We start from the raw sequence: 19,480 nt of genomic DNA on the forward strand, positions 1-19,480 counted from the left end.
AAGGTGATCCTAGGAGTCTTGAGTCACTGAAAGCAATAAGATGTACCTTCTTCAACAACTCACCATTGAGATGGTAGCTGCAGAAGTTAGTCTGCTGAGATCAATAGGCTTAATAGATTTTCCTATCAATCTCTTATATTCAAAGGGACTAGTTGAATGTGACCAACCCAAGACAACTGATTCATGCCCAAGACATAAGCAGCCTTGGGAGAAGCCTAGTTCTTCCGGGGAAAATTTCCTTCATCAAAAGATCCTTTTTCATAAGAACTCCCACGTTTGTGAACAAATTTCTTTTTAAAAAAAGGTTATTACATCTTAAAAATAACCAGAAGAAAGGAAGGGATGGATGGAAAGAGATAGGCAGGCCGGTAGATTGATGGAAGAACATATAGAATTAGCTGGTATGTAAATCTGTGCTTCCCTGAATGCTGTGAGTGCTGCTTTTACATTCACCTTATGTGTCCATAGGGAAGGGGAGGGTGAGTTCACGGAAGAGCTCTCCTTCTTCTTTGATGCCCATTTCCAAGATGAAATTGTTAATAATGAATGAATGACATCTTTCGTATGATCTGAAACTTGCTTTTCTCTGATATTGTGAAATATGTCTCATTGCTTGATTCCTGATACTAAAGCAAAATGGTTATATATCAAATCTTTTCACAAAGGATGTTTATAAATAAAAGTCTGTCTGTGTATGTGTGTGTGTGTGTGTGTGTGTGTGTGTGAGATTGCACTTTGTGAAGTGTGAGCAAGTTGTAGTGGATACTTCTGCCAATAATCATAAGCATATGCATAAGAATTTTGTAAATTGTAGAAAGAGAATGTTTTTAGTTATGCTAATAAGTCACGTGGACTAATATTTAAGAACAAAATAAGCATTTTGTAAATTAATATTACAACAAACTTATGTATTTTACTCTTTGACAGTGGTATAATCAAAAGGTATCCAAGTCTGTTAAAATAAACAGACCAGTTTCTTGCAGTCCAGAAGTCTATTACTTATGACCTCTAACTTGATGTGCTCTTAGAAAGATGCAATCATAAAAGGAAGGAAATAAGTGAAATGTGTGGATGTGATATATTCATCATTTAAAATGACCTTGTTTTATCCTGTCCTATAAAATATCAGAAAGTAAATTAGTCCCTGTTGCTTTGTTTTTAAATACATATGCATATGCATGCATTGTCTTATACTAAAATATATACTAATACATTTTATATCCTATTTTGGAAAATTCAAGGATTTTTTTTTAAGGAAACCATGAAGATGTACATAAAATGGAAACATTAATTGCAGCTTCAAAACATCTATGGTTCTGAATACGAAAACAATCACTTTTGTCTAAAGTTTGACTATAATCGGCAACACTTCTGTCCTGTTTAGAGAACAGACAAGTGTTTCAGAACAGATAGGACACAGTATCCAGTGAGCTTGACTTCCCAGACGAAAGCAATACTTGCCTCACCTTTTGGAAGGGAAACTACTCTCCACTTAAGGATGCCATTCCTTTTTCTTAAAGGTATCCAAAGACAAGAAGTGGTCTGTAAAAGATTGGATGACAACTCCATTGTCCAGAACAATTTCTGTGATCCTGACAGTAAGCCACCTGAAAATCAAAGAGCCTGCAACACTGAGCCTTGCCCACCTGAGTAAGTATGACAAAAAGTGAAAATTCATTTCTTTGGATGAAAGAAAATATTGTGTATTCATATTTGCAAGTACACACCTTGCTTCTTGTAAAATTGTATGGTAGTTCCTGTGGAGTGAGACACAAAGCAGCCAGAGTGGTAGACAGACAGTTTTGGAAAGAGCATGTACTTTTCTTTTTCCTCTTCTCTGCTAGGTAGCTTTATAAACCCAACTCAAAATAAATCTTTAAAACTATGTAGAACAAATTGATGGTCAAAATCCATGGTCTAGGTTTGTCCCAATAGATTAGCATACCTTTGTGTAATTGTGAATTCAGATCATCAGGTTAATACCCTGCTATTTGAGATTTTAAATATCATGCTGGGCATCTACTTGGTATTTTAAGGCTTCTGGGTGATACTGGTTATACATGTTTTGGGGATTTTGTTTTGTTGTTGTTTTGTTTCTTTTGTTTTTTGTTTCATTTGTTTGTTTGTTTTTGTTTTCCAAGAGAGGGTTTCTTTGGGTAGTGCTGGCTGTCCTAGATTTATCTTATTCTGCAGACCATGCTTGCATTGAACTCGTAGAAATCCGCCTGCCTATGCCTCCTATGTGCTGGGATTAAAGGCAGGCACCACCACTACCTGGCTTCAAGCCTATATTCTCAAACCCAATGCCTTGAAGATTACAAGCTCTTTATCATTACATCTATATCAGTGGTTCTCAGCCTTCCTAATGCTGCCAACCCTTTAATGCATATGCTGTGGTGCCCCCAACCATAAAATTATTTTTATTGCTCTTTCGTGCCTATAATGAATAATAATGTAAACATCTGATATGCAGGATATCTGATATGTGACTCCCCCATCCCAAGGAGTCATTTTCCACAGGTTGAGAACCGTTGATCAATACATTGTAGAGCTGAATTTCTCAATAAAGGCCTTTTTAATGGTTTAATATTAATTGTCATATTAAAATATCTGATTAAATTAAGTTTCCTAGTTCCTCTCCTTTTGTAGTTCTGAAATGAAGTTTCTTGTTTAATGTGGGAGGTGGAATTCAAAAGAAAAGAATAAAGAGAATGTAAAATTAGAAAAGTTTAGTCTGATTAAGTCTGACATATCTTTATTGGTCAATTATTGCTGCTTTTTTTTAGTTTCTTCTTTCCTTGTTTGAATTCAGACAATGAAAGAGAAATTTTAGTTTGGAATGGTTTATATAAGATTCCAGTAGAGATTTGTATGCTAGGGATAATCACCATAGACTGCTATGATTCAGTAGGACTGGATGTGAGTGCAAAGGAAAGTTTCCCTTCTACACAGTGATGTGATGATGCACAGATAAAGGGAAGAAGAGAACTTCCTAATACCGCTGTTAGTATTTTAATGTATGTTATTTCCAGGTTTTTCTATGTACATATGGCCATGAATATGTAATGAAATGTTATAGTCCTTATATGTTCTGGTCAGTTCTTAGTATATTTTGAACATTATCTTTGATGACATTTTGTTGTTATGTCATTATTTATTTAAATTGAATTACAGTATTGTACAACCCTTGTTTTGTTTATGCTCTTGCTCTCCTGTGAAACCACCATACTAAACAGTTTTGCCACTAAAACTATGTTGTTCATAATTATACCCTCTGCAACATAAGGATGAATACAATTCCCAGCCAAGTAAGAAAATATTTTAGAATTGTGGCACATTGTCAAATTGTTCCCCAGTGCTTGCAATCCTAGCATGTGCTACGTACAAGACAGGAGAAGCAGAGCTAAGGAGCTCAGTACCAATATTGGCTACGTAGAGAATGTGTGCCATCCTGGGCTTCGTAAGGTTCTTTCTCAAACAACCAAATAGAATAAAGGGAAGCAAAAAGAACTGAAAAAAAAAATTAGGAAAATATAAAATTTCTACTAATTTCATTAATATAAATCACCTACTCTTTTATACTTACAAAGCTTTTCTCTTGCTTTAGTATACTCGTTTTTATACTTAGAATATTTCATATTTTGAATCAATCAAATTATGAAATTCATAATTTGAAAAAGGAATCTGTATTTTCTAAAATTATTAAGTTAAAACCCTTAGTAGCATTTTTTTAATCAGAAAGTATCTTTTGAAATAATAAAATGCTTTTAGTTTTTAGTTACATTAAGAGCTATATAGGTATGTATGGAAAGAGAGGACAGTAAGGTTCTCATTGGAGAGGAAAGACTTTGAAGAATAGAAAAAAGAAGCATGATTAGGAAAAGGATAATAATCGTGTTTATTGTAAATATGTTAAAGAGTCAGCAGAAGCCTTACTAGGGAGAATTAGCATGTGCCTGGAAGCAGCTTTTTTTTTTTAATTTATTTTTTTACACTCCATATTCCATTCCCCTCCCATCAACCCTTCCTCTGCTCTATATCCCACATCTCCTCCCCACCCCACCCTGTCTCCAGGTGGATGCTCCAACCCTCCATCCCACCTGACCTCTAAACTCCCTAGGGCCCCCAGTCTCTTGAGGGTTAGGTGCATCATCTCTGAATGCACACAGACCTGGAAGTCCTCTACTGTATGTGTGTTGGGGATCTCATATCAGCTGGTATATGCTGTCTGTTTGGTGGTCCAGTTTTGAGAGCTCTCAGGGGTCCAGATTAATTGAGATTGCTGGTCCTCCTACAAGGTAGCCCTTTTCCTCAGCTTCTTTCAGCTTTTCCTTAATTCAACAACAGGGGTCAGCTGCTTCTGTCCATTGGTTGGGTGCAAATATCTGCATCTGACTCTTTCAGCTGTTTGTTGGGTCTTCCTGGGTGTGGTCATGCTATGTCCCTTTTTGTGAGCTCTCCATAGCCTCAGTAATAGTGTCAGGCCTTGGGACCTCCCCTTGAGCTGGATCCCACTTTGGGCCTGTCGCTGGACCTCCTTTTCCTAAGGCTCCTCTCCATTTCCATCTCTATAATTCTTTCAGACAGGAACAATTATGGGCCAGAGACACATGACTGTGAGATGGCAACCCCACCCCTAACTTGATGTCCTGTCTTCCTGCTGGAGGTGGGCTCTATAAGTTCTCTCTCCCTACTTTTGAGCATTTCATCAAAGGTCCCTCCCTGTGAGTCCTGGGAGTCTCTCACCTCCCAGGTCTCTGGTGTACTCTGGGAGGTCCCTCCAACCTCCTATTTCCTGGGGTTGCCTGTTTACATTCTTTCTGCTGGCCCTCAGTCAGGTCCTTTTCCTCACCCAATACCAGATCAGGTTCCCCCCTCCCCATCCACTTTCCCTCCCAGCTCCCTCCCTCCCTCCCCACTTATGGTTGTCTTTTTCCCTCTCCCAAGTGGGACTGCCAAGAATCCAGTCTTTATAGTGCTGGGTTTTTATATCAATACTATTTTTACATATGAGCTTATGTATAAATCATTATTATAAATATTATTCCTATATAGTACCGTGGTTTCTAAATTTGTAGAATCCAAAGAAATAAAAACAAAAACCTATACATTGTAGTAATACTGAAACCAGAATTTAAAAACATCAATTAATCAATAAAATATGCACAACACTATTTGTTTAGTTTCTTCAAGACTATCTGAGCAAACAGATATAAAATAATTATCACATATGTTGCAGTAAAAGAATTATAAGCAACCATGTAAAAGATAGCCCGGAGTAGAAAGAGTTTGTTTCTTTGTACAAGGGACTGAACCCAGGGCCTAGGGCATGTCAGGCTCGCCATTGAGTTCTATTGCTAGACGTTTTTAATTTTTTGCATTCTATTTTTAAATGTGAGCTTATTAAGTTGCCTATGCTAGTCTTGGACTCATTGTGCATTTCCAGCAGCCTCCTGCTTCAGCTCACCAGCTAGCTGAGATGACAACCCTGTGCTACTAGGCTCAGTTAAAAAAGTATTTTCATCCAGGGGCTAGGTTTTGCTTGATAGAATCTTTTATGATTGAATGTTTGACAATTATTTTGAGTCATTGAACCTCACCCATGGACAATTATAATGTGTTAAGTTTAGAAAAAGATTCATGAGCATTCTCTATAAAACTATGAAATTTAAGACTAGGAAGAATCATAGAACAATCTCAGCCAACTCTCATCATTTCACAGATGAGGATTTTAATCTCTGGTGGTGTTTTTCCCATTATACCAGACATCACTAGCATTCTAAGTTACAAACCAAATGTCTAGTGGCACTTTATGTGTCTAGCTTTGTTTGCTTCATCAAAGCATCCCAATTGTCACAATTTAAAAGATGCTTATTATATTGCTATTTAAGAATTGAGAAAATTCTTTGCCTATAGAATGCTTATGGCACACAGTTCTATCCAATCTTAGTTTTATTTTCTAATTAATTAAATAAGGCTTTTAAACCTAAGAAAATTACAGCATATTGTAAGTAATAGGCTATATAATTAATTGTCTCTTGTTTATTAAAGATGATACTGCCAAATTGATTAAGGATGATATTGCCAAATTCTGAAGATTTTCTTAATTTTGTGATGTGTTTATAGGGAATGAAAAGTGATTTGACACTGCCGGGCGGTGGTGGCGCACACCTTTAATCCTAGCACTTGAGAGGCAGAGGCAAGCAGATTTCTGAGTTTGAGACCAGCCTGGTCTACAGAGTGAGTTCCAGGACAGCCAGGGCTACACAGAGAAACCCAATCTCTAAAAAAGGCAATAATTAATAATAATAATAAATAAAGTTTAAAAAAGTGATTTGACTTGATTCTGAAATAAAGGGTGGAAATCCTTTGTCTTTCTCATCCCCACAAATACTGGATATTAAACACACAGTTCAAAACTTTGTTTTTAATATAACTACTTAATAAGTTCATTTTCTTGCTTTGCCATTTTCCTTTAAATTATAATACAAAAAAAAATCTGGTTTTATGAGGAACTCTTCAAAAATGTCTGGTTTCATCAAGTTTAGATCAAAATTTTATGTAGTTCATCTCTTTTCCCCTTCTTCATGTATTGTTTTCTTAATAATAATCAGATAATGGAATGAGATCTGATTATACAGGACACAACAAGCCACTCTGCTTTCAGATGTTCAGAAGATGTCTCTTTCAGATGTTGAGAAGAGGCCAGCCATGGTAGCACACACTTTAATTCCAATACTTGGGAGGCAAAGACAGGTGGATCTCAGTAAGCTCAAGACCAGCCTGGTCTACACAGTTAGATCCTGTCTCCAAGCAAGCAAACAAAAAACAACTTGACCTTGACAAGAGCTCAGAAAGAACCAGCTCTAAGATGTCTCAGGCTAATGATGCAACAGCTGATATTCCCAGAACATTTTGTTACAGAATCTAAAGTGAGAACATATAGAACAAAGAAAAGCCCATCGGTGCATCAGACATGTAAGGAAGGAAATGAAGGAAGCAGTAATCTAAACTAGACAGGACAGGGAGACTGAGGCACGTGCAGTAGTAAGGTGGCAACATTTACTTCCATCATTAGGCTTTGAATAAGCGTTCAGAGAGACATGGGAAGGGAGAGTATGATGCATGGTACAGCTAAAACAGGAGCTGAATGTGAAGCTTGTGATTACAGTCAGGAAGGAAATGGGTAGTTTGACAAGTTAATAATTTACTTCCATGTATTCTGAGTTGATGAGTAAAATGATAAATTCAGACTAAGAATTTGGGGAGATACCACTGACCATAAAAGAGACAAAGAATAATAAAAATAAATAAATACTAAAACTACAGGAGTGCCTTGGGCCTGTGCTCTAAAGAATAGCAGTGCCACCCAAACCCTGCTGCCTGTGAGCACCTGGGTGTAAATGTGAAGGTCTCCATCCCTCGTACATGATGAGACCTAATGAGATCATGGCTGGAAGGGTTATGACTGAACTTTTTGTGGCTGTTATACACAATTTTGTTTTATCCCCTAATCTTGGTGAAGAAATCACTGTTGCAGATTGAATCAGAGTTTCACTATGGCTGGCATGCAAGTGATTATTCTCAGTACATATTTTTCTCCTTACCAAATATGGTACTAACAACTTGGAATCACGTTCATTTGTGGGAAAAAGAAAGAAAGAAAAGGATAAGGAAAAGTCTTTAAATCTTCTTTAGAAAATGACGTATCGGAAAAATATGGCACTATCAATTTTTTAACTTAACATTAAATCTTAATTTTAAAAGTGAATTTTAGGTAAAAAAAAATTCCTTGAGTTGGGAAATATATTTTAAGTTTCAAAATTGATTATGATATTTATAAATGCTATTTTCTCTATAAAGTAGTAATAAAACAAATAATCTTGAGTAAAAGTCATTTTGACCTGGTGGGCTAAATGTTGTCTTACATTAGGATGCTGGCACTCTGATGTCCATTTCCTGTCCTCTGATTGCCTTTCCTGCACAGTGGACTTTTGATCAGGAAAGTAGTGGGGGTTGGTTCTTAAGCTCTTCACATTCCTCTCTCTGGGTAGTTTCATACCGAAGAACATAAGCATGACAGCTGCATAGATTTATATCATAGAAGTCATAATCATAGATCAAAAAATCCTGTGATATATATTGTTTTCTACAATGTTATAAATGAAATTCACTGGAAATAACTGTTAATGGGAAATCAAGTCTTTGTTCCATTGTTGCTCTTTGTAGGACTTTAGAGAACTATTTTTCTAACACAGGATCTTAGTGTTTAGTCTTTTTTTGTTTTTGTTTTTGTTTTGTTTGTTTTTTTCCCTGGAGAATAAAGCAGACTACCTTTAAATGCTTATTAAGGTTATAATAATATTTATATCTCGGTCAAGATCCTGATGACAAATAATAAAATTTCAACTTGAGCTAACTTTAGTACATAGGGTTATTTCCCAAAGCTTAGGAAGGAGTAAGGGTAGACAGATATACTAGAATCATGGGCAGAGACATTAATCAGGTCTTCCCAGCTCCTGTTTGAGGGGTAACATGGCCTTGAGCACCTTTGTGGTAGGAAGGAAAAGGACTACTTTTGCTTCAGATGAATTGTATAAATTCTGAAGTAGAAGTCTTATTGGCCTGAACTGGGTCGTGGTTCCCACCGGAGAGTGATAGTGCAGAAGTAATACCAAACCCCATCTTGAAATTTTGTGCACGTGAGAGTTCATTGTGATGAAAAACAACAGACAAGGAATGGGGAACCTAGGACCAGCTTAAGACAGTTGAGCTTCTTCCCACGTGACTATGGAAACAAGCTCTTGGGGGTTTTGTGTGTGTGTGTGTGTGTGTGTGTGTGTGTGTGTGTGTGTGTGAGCGTGTGTTTCCTGCTTTCATAGAACTAGCTAAGGGCTCCACTTTTGCAGAAAAATATTATGGATACAGGTACCTGGCCTTTCTCTGTCCCTATAAGGACTATCAAGTCCTACTACATTCATGAGCTTTATTTGTAGAAATTGGAAAACAAATCCCCAGCTCCTTCGCAGTTTAGGACCCACTGTGAGAGAAGTGGCTGTGATGTCATAATCATAAAAGTCTTTACTGCTTCATGCTCTTACATTAGAACACCTTAGCATGTAACCTTGATTCCCCTTCAGAATGTCAAACTGGCAGCTTGAAATTAGCCTTAGTGAAATACTTAGACTTTATAAAAAGAAAAGGGCAAATGGCTCGACTCATAACTCTGTCCCTCCCATAGATAACCAGTTACTAAATATTTACCAGCATGTTCTAGAACTTTTAAATATATTATTTAAGCCTCATGGAAATCTTATAAAGTAATTTTTATCTTCAGAAATTAATGTTAAAAGAGAGAGAAAGCAAAAAGTTTTCGAAAACACATTGGGTATTATTTGTTTGAACTTAGTTTCTGCTTGCTTCAGAGCTTACCCATTGCACTTTGAATGGCAACCGAGTGACAGTGAACAGTGATTTGCCATATCAACTGAGCTGTTAGCTTTTCTAGGGAAAGCATGAAGTGCACTCAACTAACAGACTCACAGGGCACTGAAGACACTATTCTCTGTATTGCTGTGTATTGCTTCAGATGGTTCATTGGAGACTGGTTGGAGTGCAGCAAGACTTGTGATGGTGGGATGCGCACAAGGGCTGTGCTCTGCATCAGGAAAGTCGGACCTTCTGAAGAGGAAACACTGGACTACAGCGACTGCTTAACACACCGGCCTGTGGAGAAAGAGTCCTGCAACAACCAGTCATGTCCACCTCAGTGGGTAGCTTTGGACTGGTCCGAAGTAAGGAAATCTGAGGCTGTATGTTTTGAGATGTCTTAGTTATCAATTCCAAAACACTTACTATTTAAGCACACCTGAGCATGGATCTTAGACTGAACAAGTAAGAACTACCCAATGGTCAATTTGACCATGCTATGTTATATTATTGTTTGTCCAGAAGTAGGAGGTCTCAAAGAACTCAATGAGAAGCTCATCATTGATTTAATTAAGAAACCCACGTAAAGTGAGTTTGAAATAGCATTGTGGTGAGTACCCTTAGGAACTGTTCTTTTTGGTGTCTCACAAACTCGGTGACAGATTATTATGTGTAATCTGATTAAAATGAAATGGGGCATGCTTGTTAACAAAATGATATAAATCGAAGGCACCCAAAAAATGATCTTGTGTAAAACAAGATATTAAGCAGTTAATTCTTTTTTTTTTTTAAGATTTATTTATTTATTATATGTAAGTACACTGTAGCTGTCTTCAGACACTCCAGAAGAGGGCGCCAGATCTCGTTACAGATGGTTGTGAGCCACCATGTGGTTGCTGGGATTTGAACTCTGGACCTTTGGAAGAGCAGTCGGGTGCTCTTACCCACTGAGCCATCTCACCAGCCCTAAGCAGTTAATTCTTGACCCATCAGTACGCATGATACATACAAGCATGCAAACACACACACACACTCTATACAGGTGGCCCTCACCATCCTAAGACCATAACCCTTTAACATAATTCCTCATCTTGTGAAGACCCCCAACCATAACATTATTATAAAACTATCTTCATTGCTACTTAATGACTGTAATTTGCTACTGTTATGAATGATAATGAAAATGCCTGTGTTTTCCAGTGGTGTTAGGGGACCCCCTGGGAAGGGGTCACTTATGACCCACAGGTGGAGAACCACTGCTCTATACTCTCCTCACAGTTTCAGTAAAGGAGTGGAGTCCTTCTGTAGGATTGATTAATGTTAAGGAAAATGGATACCTAAAGAGTATTCTTTCAAGTCAATGAAACAGGATGCATACTAGGTTCTGTTCTATTATATCCTGTGAGAAACATTGTGCCCCTTGCTTTGAGAACTTTCAGTAGTCCTCTTGAGTTTGTCAGAAGCAAACAAAAACTTTGAAGATGTTTCTTTAGGAACCTCTGTATGTAACTATTCCCTTCTCCTTAAATGGCCTTGTTAAGATAATCTCTGGGTAGTTGGGAGTAGTGGTCATACACTTTTAATCCTAGCAACTGGAAGACTGGAAGACAAACCTCTATGGGTTTGAAGCCATCCAGCCAAGGCTACATCGAAAGACTTTAACTTCCTCTCATTAAAAAAATATGGACCACGGGCGCAAAATTCTGAGCAGTTGTAGTTATTCATAGACTATCTGGGAGGAATGTGGGTATTCTCTCAAGCTGCTTGGCTATATTACAGTCTTTGTAATCACATCTCGAGCAGGAGTGATTACTTGGAGTCCTAGTTTCAGTCAAGCATATAGATATTGGTATGATCTTGTCTGTGGTTGTAGAAAAGAAAACATTTCTTTTCCCCACAGGGAGTGCATGAATGCCTAATTTCACCTGAAAATGAAGTGCACTGATAACAATAGCCTCTGCATAGTTGTGAATATTCATGCCCAATATGAAAATGTATGGATGATGACCAATATTGATGACAAATTTGTTATTTGTAGGCCCAAGCAGAGAACGATTTAGAAGCTCAAGTGCAATGCTATATCAAAGATGGGGCTTTCCTGTCATATTTCATGGGCTTTGGGGTTACTTGCATAATGTAGACTTCCTTGCTTATGTTCTGCTATATGTAGTTCTAGATACACCTTCATATGTCACATTTGAAATCTCCACTCAAGAGGGTGTATTAAGTATCATAATGAGCCACTCAGACACTCTGCAGTATAGCTGGACCCAATTAAAGCAACTAAAATTTATCCCAGCAGCAGCAACACTCCTCAGAACCCGTCCCAATGTTCTGGGTCCCCAAATGAAAGAAACACACACACACACTTTATATTTTGATATGCCTAAAACAGCTCAATGGCTGGGCCACTTCCTAACGTCCACGTGGCTAATCCAACCCCCCTCTGATATTCCCGAGTTATTGCTTACAAAAATCTATCTTTCATCTTTGCTGCCCTAGGCCCAGTCACGCAGCCCTCTCAAGCTGCATTCCTCTGACTTCTACATGGCAACCGTGTTCTCTGTCCCATACCTCTCAGGCATGGCACCTTGGTTCTCCATCTCCCTGCATGGCGGATCCCCTCCTCCTTCCTCAGTCTCTTCCCCGGGAATCCTAAAAGTCTGGCCTGCTCAGCCATTAGCCGCCAGCAACTTTATTTACCGATCAAAACCAAAGAGTACACAAGGAGAGACCCACGGCTCCAGCTGCATATGTAGCAGAGGATGGCCTAGTCAGACATCAATGGGAGGAGAGGCCCTTGGTCCTGAGAAGGCTTGATGCCCCAGTGTAGGGGAATGCCAGGTCAGGGAAGCTAGTGAGTTGGTGAACAGGGGAGAGGTGATCGGGTAGAGGGTTCAGAGGGGAAACCAAAAAAGGGGATAACATTTGAAATGTAAATAAAGAAAATATCTAATTAAACAACAACTAGGGCAGAGTTCCCTCAGTGTCTTAAATTCAGACATGAAGATTCTCATGCAATTTTGTGGATCCAAATTAACAATACAAGCAGCATTAGACCAAACCCACAACACTGGAGTGTGTCTGTTACAGTGTTTCCAGCCAGTTCTAGTTGGCTTCAGTTCTTCAAGGGAGACTTAATATTCATTGCTACCCTTGGGAAATGACTTCTCAGCTTGCTAAGGTTGTAGCAGTTGTAAAAGGCTTTCCCCACCTTACTACTGCTGTACTTTTCCTTTCTTAAGAGGAGCCTGAAATAGGGTCAGAAGCCTTTTTAGCTAGTTGTAATAGAAGCTTAAGGACAAGAGAATTTGAAGAGAAAAGGAAAGCTTCTTTATAAAAATATAACGACATAAACACAAAATATTGTAACGTATATGCCAGTGGTTCCTGCAGTTAAAGACAGAAGGATTGTGAGTTTAAAGTCAGCCTGAACTTCAAATAAGTAAGTTCCAGATCAAACTGGACTACAGAGTGAGTTCCTTCCTCAAATAGGTAGAAAGGGCAAACGATGGAAAAGAGGGAAAGGAACACTAGTCATCCCTGAAAACTAAACCAATAAGAAACCTCTGCCAAGCAGTAAGACCAGTTCCTTTCATCTTGCCGTTGCACTTTTGTTCTCAAGTGAAATAACCAAACACAATCACCTTGAAGAAGGAGACCTTTAAATGGCATTGAGATGGAAGCTTTTCAGTAAATACAAGGTGTCCTTCTGGATTTAATTCACACAGGTTAAACTTACACTTCTTTTGTAATTTTTATTCTACTTTGCTGGTCTCAGGAGTGATGCTCTCGGGTGGCTTAAGAAGCACAGAGGCACTGGAAGTGCATGTGCCTGCAGTGCATGTGCTGAGGACACTGAATCTCACTTCTGACATCCTGTCTAAGACAGATGAATCACAAGCCTAGAAGAAAGGAGTGCTGGGAAGCAGAGTGCGCATGCGGGCCTCGCCCCTGAGGTTTCTCCGCAGATGCAGATGACCTAGGAAACCTGTCAGGTGCAGAGCATCGTTTAGGGAGTGCTGGCATTACTGTCTAGTTGAACACCATCTTTACTACCATTTTTTGTCAAGAGGGAGGAATGGCTGTTGTCTGTCACGCCTGTCTATTGTGCACAGGTGGGTTTCCCTTTCCGTGCTTTACCAAGAAGCCTAGCTCTTCCCTAATGGGTTAAGGTAAGGAAGGATAAACTGCACCAAACGCCCTCTGCCTTAGAAAAACAGGATCTCTCCCCGTGGGAGAAGTTGGCTCTGGAGAAGAACCAGCCACATTTGAGATCTTTTTAATCCAATCTTTTGAAAACTGCAGCCTATTTTCTTTGGACATACCCTTTGAAGACTCTCCTGTTCTTTCTGCTCCGTCCTCTGATTGTCTGATCGGAAGGATTTGCTGGATGGTGCACTCTGAATGAGCCTGGTCTAAGTGGTAGCCCCTGCCTTTACTGTTTTCTTAGAAGAGATTTTTTTAAATCTAATTTTATTATTAGACCTAGGTAATACAGTATGTAAAGACCAGAGTTGACTATAGGGACTATAGTTTGACTATAGGGATGGAGCGGCTGTGGCTGGCTCTGTAGGCCCAGACCCCGTGCACTCATTGAACAAGAATGTGTGAACACTTCTTAGCTTTTGACTAAGATCAAGTGGGCTAACAATGTGCAGCAATATACAGTAGTTCCCTTTTATCCTCTGGGACCCTCATGAAATGCTTTTCCTCTAAAGTTCATAAAATGTATTATTGTGAGTTAAAGGCAGAAAGCTGAACTATTACGGAGTAGTAGTAAAATACCATGTGGGAAATAATATTGGCTTGAAATGTAACTCATGGTGATGGAAATGGAGACAAATCATATCTGAAAAGAGTTGGATGAATGAGAGCTGGTGGTTTATATGGGAAGAGTGCGGCAGTAGTGAGGCTATGTTTGTTGATTTGGCTGTGAATATGAGTAATACATCAAGATTTTTGTTTCTGGGTTTTAACTCCTACCTTTGCCTCCACTGAAGGGATCTTAGAAGAATTGTGTGTTGTCTTCCTTAAAAATACATCCTAATGAATCTTTCTTTAAGTTGGAGGAAATATTTTCCATTACTGGATTCATTGTGTTAAAGAGACTACATAGAACCTTTGACTTTTTTTATCTGGAAAAAAAAACAATATTTTTCTCCCTTTCTATGACAATATGCCAATCTCAAAGACTATAAAACCTGGTAAAACCAGTCAAAAGCCGATGTTGAGAAAACACACAAGAATTTAATTTCTATGCTCACTCTCATAATATGTGGTATTGGTCTTTGTTCCCATGCCTGTCTCCTAAATAAGAATACAGGCATGTTGAGTATAGAGACTTTCATTTTCTTTCATGCCCCACCCCTCAAGTTCATGTAATTCCTCTGGACCAGTAGTTCTCAACCTTCTTAGCACTGTGATTCTTTAATACAGTTCTTCATGCTGTGGTGACTTCCAACTGTCAGTTATCTTTGTTGATGCTTCATAACTGTAATTTTCTACTGTTAAGAATTGTGAACTTGTTTAGAGATAGAAGTTTGCCAAAGGGGTTGCAACCCACAGGTTGAGAACCACTGCTATAGAAGATCAGTAAATATGTCTGAATGAAAGGTTCAAATCACATCTTGCACATGTGTATAAGACCCTGCATTGACTGAGAGGAAAAGAGATTTGGCAAAAAGGTTCTGAAAACTGTAGAACTTTAGTCAGCCACTGCATTTAGAGACATGTAAAAGAAAGGATTTGTGACATAGGAAGAAGTGTGGTTTTCTCCATTTGAAGAGCAGACACTAAATTCTTAATGTTTGTGACTTATGAACATGAGGAAGACCAGAGGTATTTATGCAGTAACCCTTTCCTGCAGGCATATATTCTTGATACTGCGAAAATAGTTGACCTACTCCACTGCCAACTTGCTGTACAAAGACATGTTCCTGTGGTTCACTAATAATGTAAAAGTTCCCTTTCAAAGACTACACCCAGTAAGCTTCCACATTCCAGAACTTAGCAGAATCTTATCACAGCTGAAGGAGGCCAAGAATAGGAAAGAATAGAAGAATAAGCCTAGCCCTAATAAAAGAAGAAAACGTTAGCCAAGAAAAGCAAACATTGATTTGAGCTCTTAAAGACCTTAGGGAAAAGATACAAGTGCTTCCCTTTGCTGACTGTGGAAGGAGCTTCAAAACTGATTGTTTCTTTAAGTAGGTATTTTATACATATGCACATTTACTTCAAGACTTTCTTCACACTTTCCTGTATTTAAATTGTTGTTAGCTGATATTTGTTTTTATTTCCAGTGTACTCCAAAATGTGGTTCAGGATTCAAGCATCGGATTGTTCTGTGCAAGAGCAGTGACCTTTCTAAAACATTCCCAGCTGCACAATGTCCAGAGGAGAGCAAGCCTCCTGCTCGCATCCGCTGCAGTCTGGGCCGCTGCCCTCCTCCCCGCTGGGTGACAGGAGACTGGGGCCAGGTAAGGCAGCCAGATGTGGGCTTCTTTGAGATACAAACCTAAACTGTTTGATTCGATCATTGTGAAGGCTTAAGAGTAAAAATTAACTCATAGAAATCCTAAGTATGAGATCTACCTATGAGACTACATAAGCCGTTGAGACCAGCTGTGGACACATCCCCACTTAGCCACATTTCTCCACATCTGTAATTATTCTACTCTATTTCTAGCATTATTATTGTTCCTATTATTATTTGAGAGTTTATTATAAAGGGCCAAAACTTTGATATGCCATGCTGGCTTCAAACTCACGATCCTCCTGTCTCAAACAGGGATCCCTGTTACTAACAGGGGTTATAGGTATGCACTACCATTCAAACCCCATGAATCCCAGGTTCACCTGTTCTTTCGATCCTAGCATTTCAAGTTCAATGTCAAGTAGACTCAATAAGTAGAAAGTAAAGAAGCCACAGCACTGGAGCCCTAGTTCTCAGCTAAGTTAGTAATAAATCAGTTAATACCAATGTCTTAGCTTTTAGCTTTTCCACTCATAAAGCATACAATTCCTCCTAACCTTACAATGAAGCTTTTAGGGACTTAATTCAAATACCCATGGGGTCAATAAGATAAAAAATTAATAATACTTATACTTCAAATTACTTTTCTCTGATGTGTATTGTGAATTAGGAAATAATACATAGGCCTATTGACATGTATCTTATATATATCAAACTATTTTATGCTTCAATTTGTATTTTTCTTTTTTAATAATAAAAAAATCACTTATTTGTTGTAAGTTATGGGGTTTCTGGGAGTGAAATGCAGGCCATCACTTTGGTGGTGCCCTCCTTACCCACTGAGACTTTTTGCTGGTCCACTTCCTATTTTCATTCTTTCCTTCATTCCTTATATATGTAGCTAATTTGTGCCATCTTGCTACCAGCCATGTTCAATTATATTTAAAAAGTCACAAAAATAACTATAATGCCTGTATTAATTAACAAAATTTAGCCATTATACAATCTACACACACACACACACAAATATATTCATATTTCAAAGTGTCAGACCATTCATGATAAATGAGTACAATTCTATCAAGTAAAAAACTTCTACCAAGTTTATTTAAAGAACACCAAATTGGTATATTTTATGTAGTAGGGAAATTATTCATTGTTCTTCTAAATATCAAAGAGGAAATCTGTTAAGCCACATTAAAAAAAATAGTATGCAGCTGTGCGTGGTCACTCATATCCATAATGTCAGCATTTGGGAGACTAAGGCAGGAGGTTCTTGAGATCAAGGCCAGCCTGTACTATATACTGTGACTCTCTTTAGTAATAATAATATCACAGAAAGTAATTGCTAATGGCTGGTGAAGTGGCTCAGTAGGTAAATTGCTTGCTGTGTAAGCATGAGAGCCTAAGTGCTAATCCCCAGCACCCATGTAAAAAAGCCACATGTAGTAGTATGTGTCTGTAACCTCAACACTGAAAAGGAAGACAGGATGATTCTTGTTACTAGCTGACTCCATGAGCTCCAGGTTCAGTGAAAGATACTGAGTCATAAAATAAGGTAGAGAACTACTGAGGAAGATGTCCAACATTAACTTCCAGCATTAACATGTACATGCACATACATATGTGTATACGTACACATATACTGTACAACACACATATAACACACACACACACAAAAGAATGGAGTAGATTTTTAGGTAGCCAGTTCTTGTGGAACTTTGTGTTTTTCCTGGAAAATGGTCAGTATTCATACATTATAAATAGACACTTTGCTCTGTGTCCAGCCCTATGGGAGGAAGTGTGATCATAAAATAACCAAAGATTTGCATCTCTACAGAATCACTTAGTTTAACTCACAAATTCTCAAGTGGCATATGCTTGATAAGATTAGGCATTCCACCGCTAATATTTTATTATTAACAGAATCTTCACTCAGAGTTTAATTGTACATAATTGACATTACACTATTGAAGGTTCTATACAGACACAGTGTTAGGAATTGTATGCTAAACCAGGTACTTAATTAGCTTCATGTAGCTGGAAAGAGAAAAGTATACTCACTGGCTAATACAGGCTAATACAGACTATCTCTAAGGTGTATGTGGCTGATAATTCCTTAGAAAATTCATGGTATTACACAAACTCTTTTTTAAATTAGTATTCATATTAGCATGCAGTGTGTGTGTGTGTGTGTGTGTGTGTGTGTGTGTGTGTGTGTGATGTGTACATGCACAGACATGTGCCACAATGAGCATGTAGAAGTCCTAGGACGACTCCCTGGAGTCAGTTCTCTCCTTTATGCAGATTCCAAAGATAGAACTCAGGTCACCAGGCTTGTGGCTTAAGAACTTTGCTCACTGAATGACCCCATGCATCCCTGCTTCACTTCTTCTATGAGATGTCCTCCTTACTTTCTTCTTAATTCTGCCACACTTGTTTGGAATAGTTATCCCTTATCTTCTGAGTACTTACTACATGTCTTCTGTTTTCTAAAATAATTCAATTCTTGAGTTTTGAAACCAATTCCATAGTAAAATGAACAAGTCATATGCCTCTCAATAAAGATTACATAGGGTCTTTAAAAGTTAATATGTATAATAATTAAAATAATGTTTTTTTTATCTGATAAGCAGTGACAATCAGTATTTTTTTTCAATATCTTTGAATTTAGTGCTCTGCTCAGTGTGGTCTTGGACAACAAATGCGAACTGTCCAGTGCCTTTCCTATACTGGACAGGCGTCTGTTGACTGTCCAGAAACTGTCCGGCCTCCATCCATGCAGCAGTGTGACAGCAAATGTGATAGCACCCCTCTCTCCAGTACTGAAGGTGAGTACCCCAAAGAGTTTGACTATGTGACTCTCCTCTACTGCCCCAGCCTTGGAAGAGTCCCCTGACTCACAGTTAGGGTACAGTATGTACCAAGAGTTCATGAAAGCTGTTATATGACCTGCCTATAACCAGGAAACCTGTTTTATCCTGATTGTTTCATTATATGTTTAACACTAAGTCACTCAACATCTGGAGAGAAATTTACATGTCTTTAAAATGACATGTCAAAGTGGCTATCTCTAAGGTCATATCTAACTTAGCATTCTGGTTGACCTTTGCCAGAACTCTGGAAATGCTTTCTACAATGAGTCCAAACTTGTAAGCAAGACATGGTGACACATGCCTTTTATCACAGCATTCAGGAGGCAAACCCTGTGAGTTTGAGGTTGATCTAAACAGTGAGTTCCAAGACAAGCAGCACTCTGTAGAGAGACCCTGTCTCAAAACACCAGAAAACAAAAGAAAAACAAGAACAAAAAACAAAAAACAGTTCTTGTGATACATATAAAGAAAGCATATGTTTAAAGCTGTGTGTTGTTTTTTTTTTATTGTTTTTATTAGGTATTTATTTCATTTACATTTCCAATGCTATCCCAAAAGTCCCCCACACGCTCCACCCCACCCCACCCCCACTCCCCCACTCCCCCACTCCCACTTCTTGGCCCTGGCATTCCCCTGTACTGAGGCATATAAAGTTTGCATGACCAATGGGCCTCTCTTTCCAGTGATGGCTGACTAGGCC

The 19,480-nt window shown here is 38.4% G+C and overlaps 1 protein-coding gene across 2 annotated transcripts in view; it reads left to right on the forward strand.

The window, feature by feature from the left end:
* Adamts6 (ADAM metallopeptidase with thrombospondin type 1 motif 6) overlaps positions 1 to 19,480 on the forward strand; it is a 198,063-nt gene that overhangs the window by 168,198 nt on the left and 10,385 nt on the right. For both annotated transcript variants that reach the window (XM_021180030.2, XM_029468413.1), the window contains 4 exons: positions 1,521 to 1,650; positions 9,590 to 9,794; positions 15,732 to 15,908; positions 18,579 to 18,735. In XM_021180030.2, the coding sequence (XP_021035689.1) occupies positions 1,521 to 1,650; positions 9,590 to 9,794; positions 15,732 to 15,908; positions 18,579 to 18,735 (669 nt within the window). The remainder of the gene's footprint in view (positions 1 to 1,520; positions 1,651 to 9,589; positions 9,795 to 15,731; positions 15,909 to 18,578; positions 18,736 to 19,480) is intronic.

Source organism: Mus caroli, chromosome 13 (assembly GCF_900094665.2).
Source record: "Mus caroli chromosome 13, CAROLI_EIJ_v1.1, whole genome shotgun sequence".
Lineage (NCBI taxonomy): Eukaryota > Metazoa > Chordata > Mammalia > Rodentia > Muridae > Mus > Mus caroli.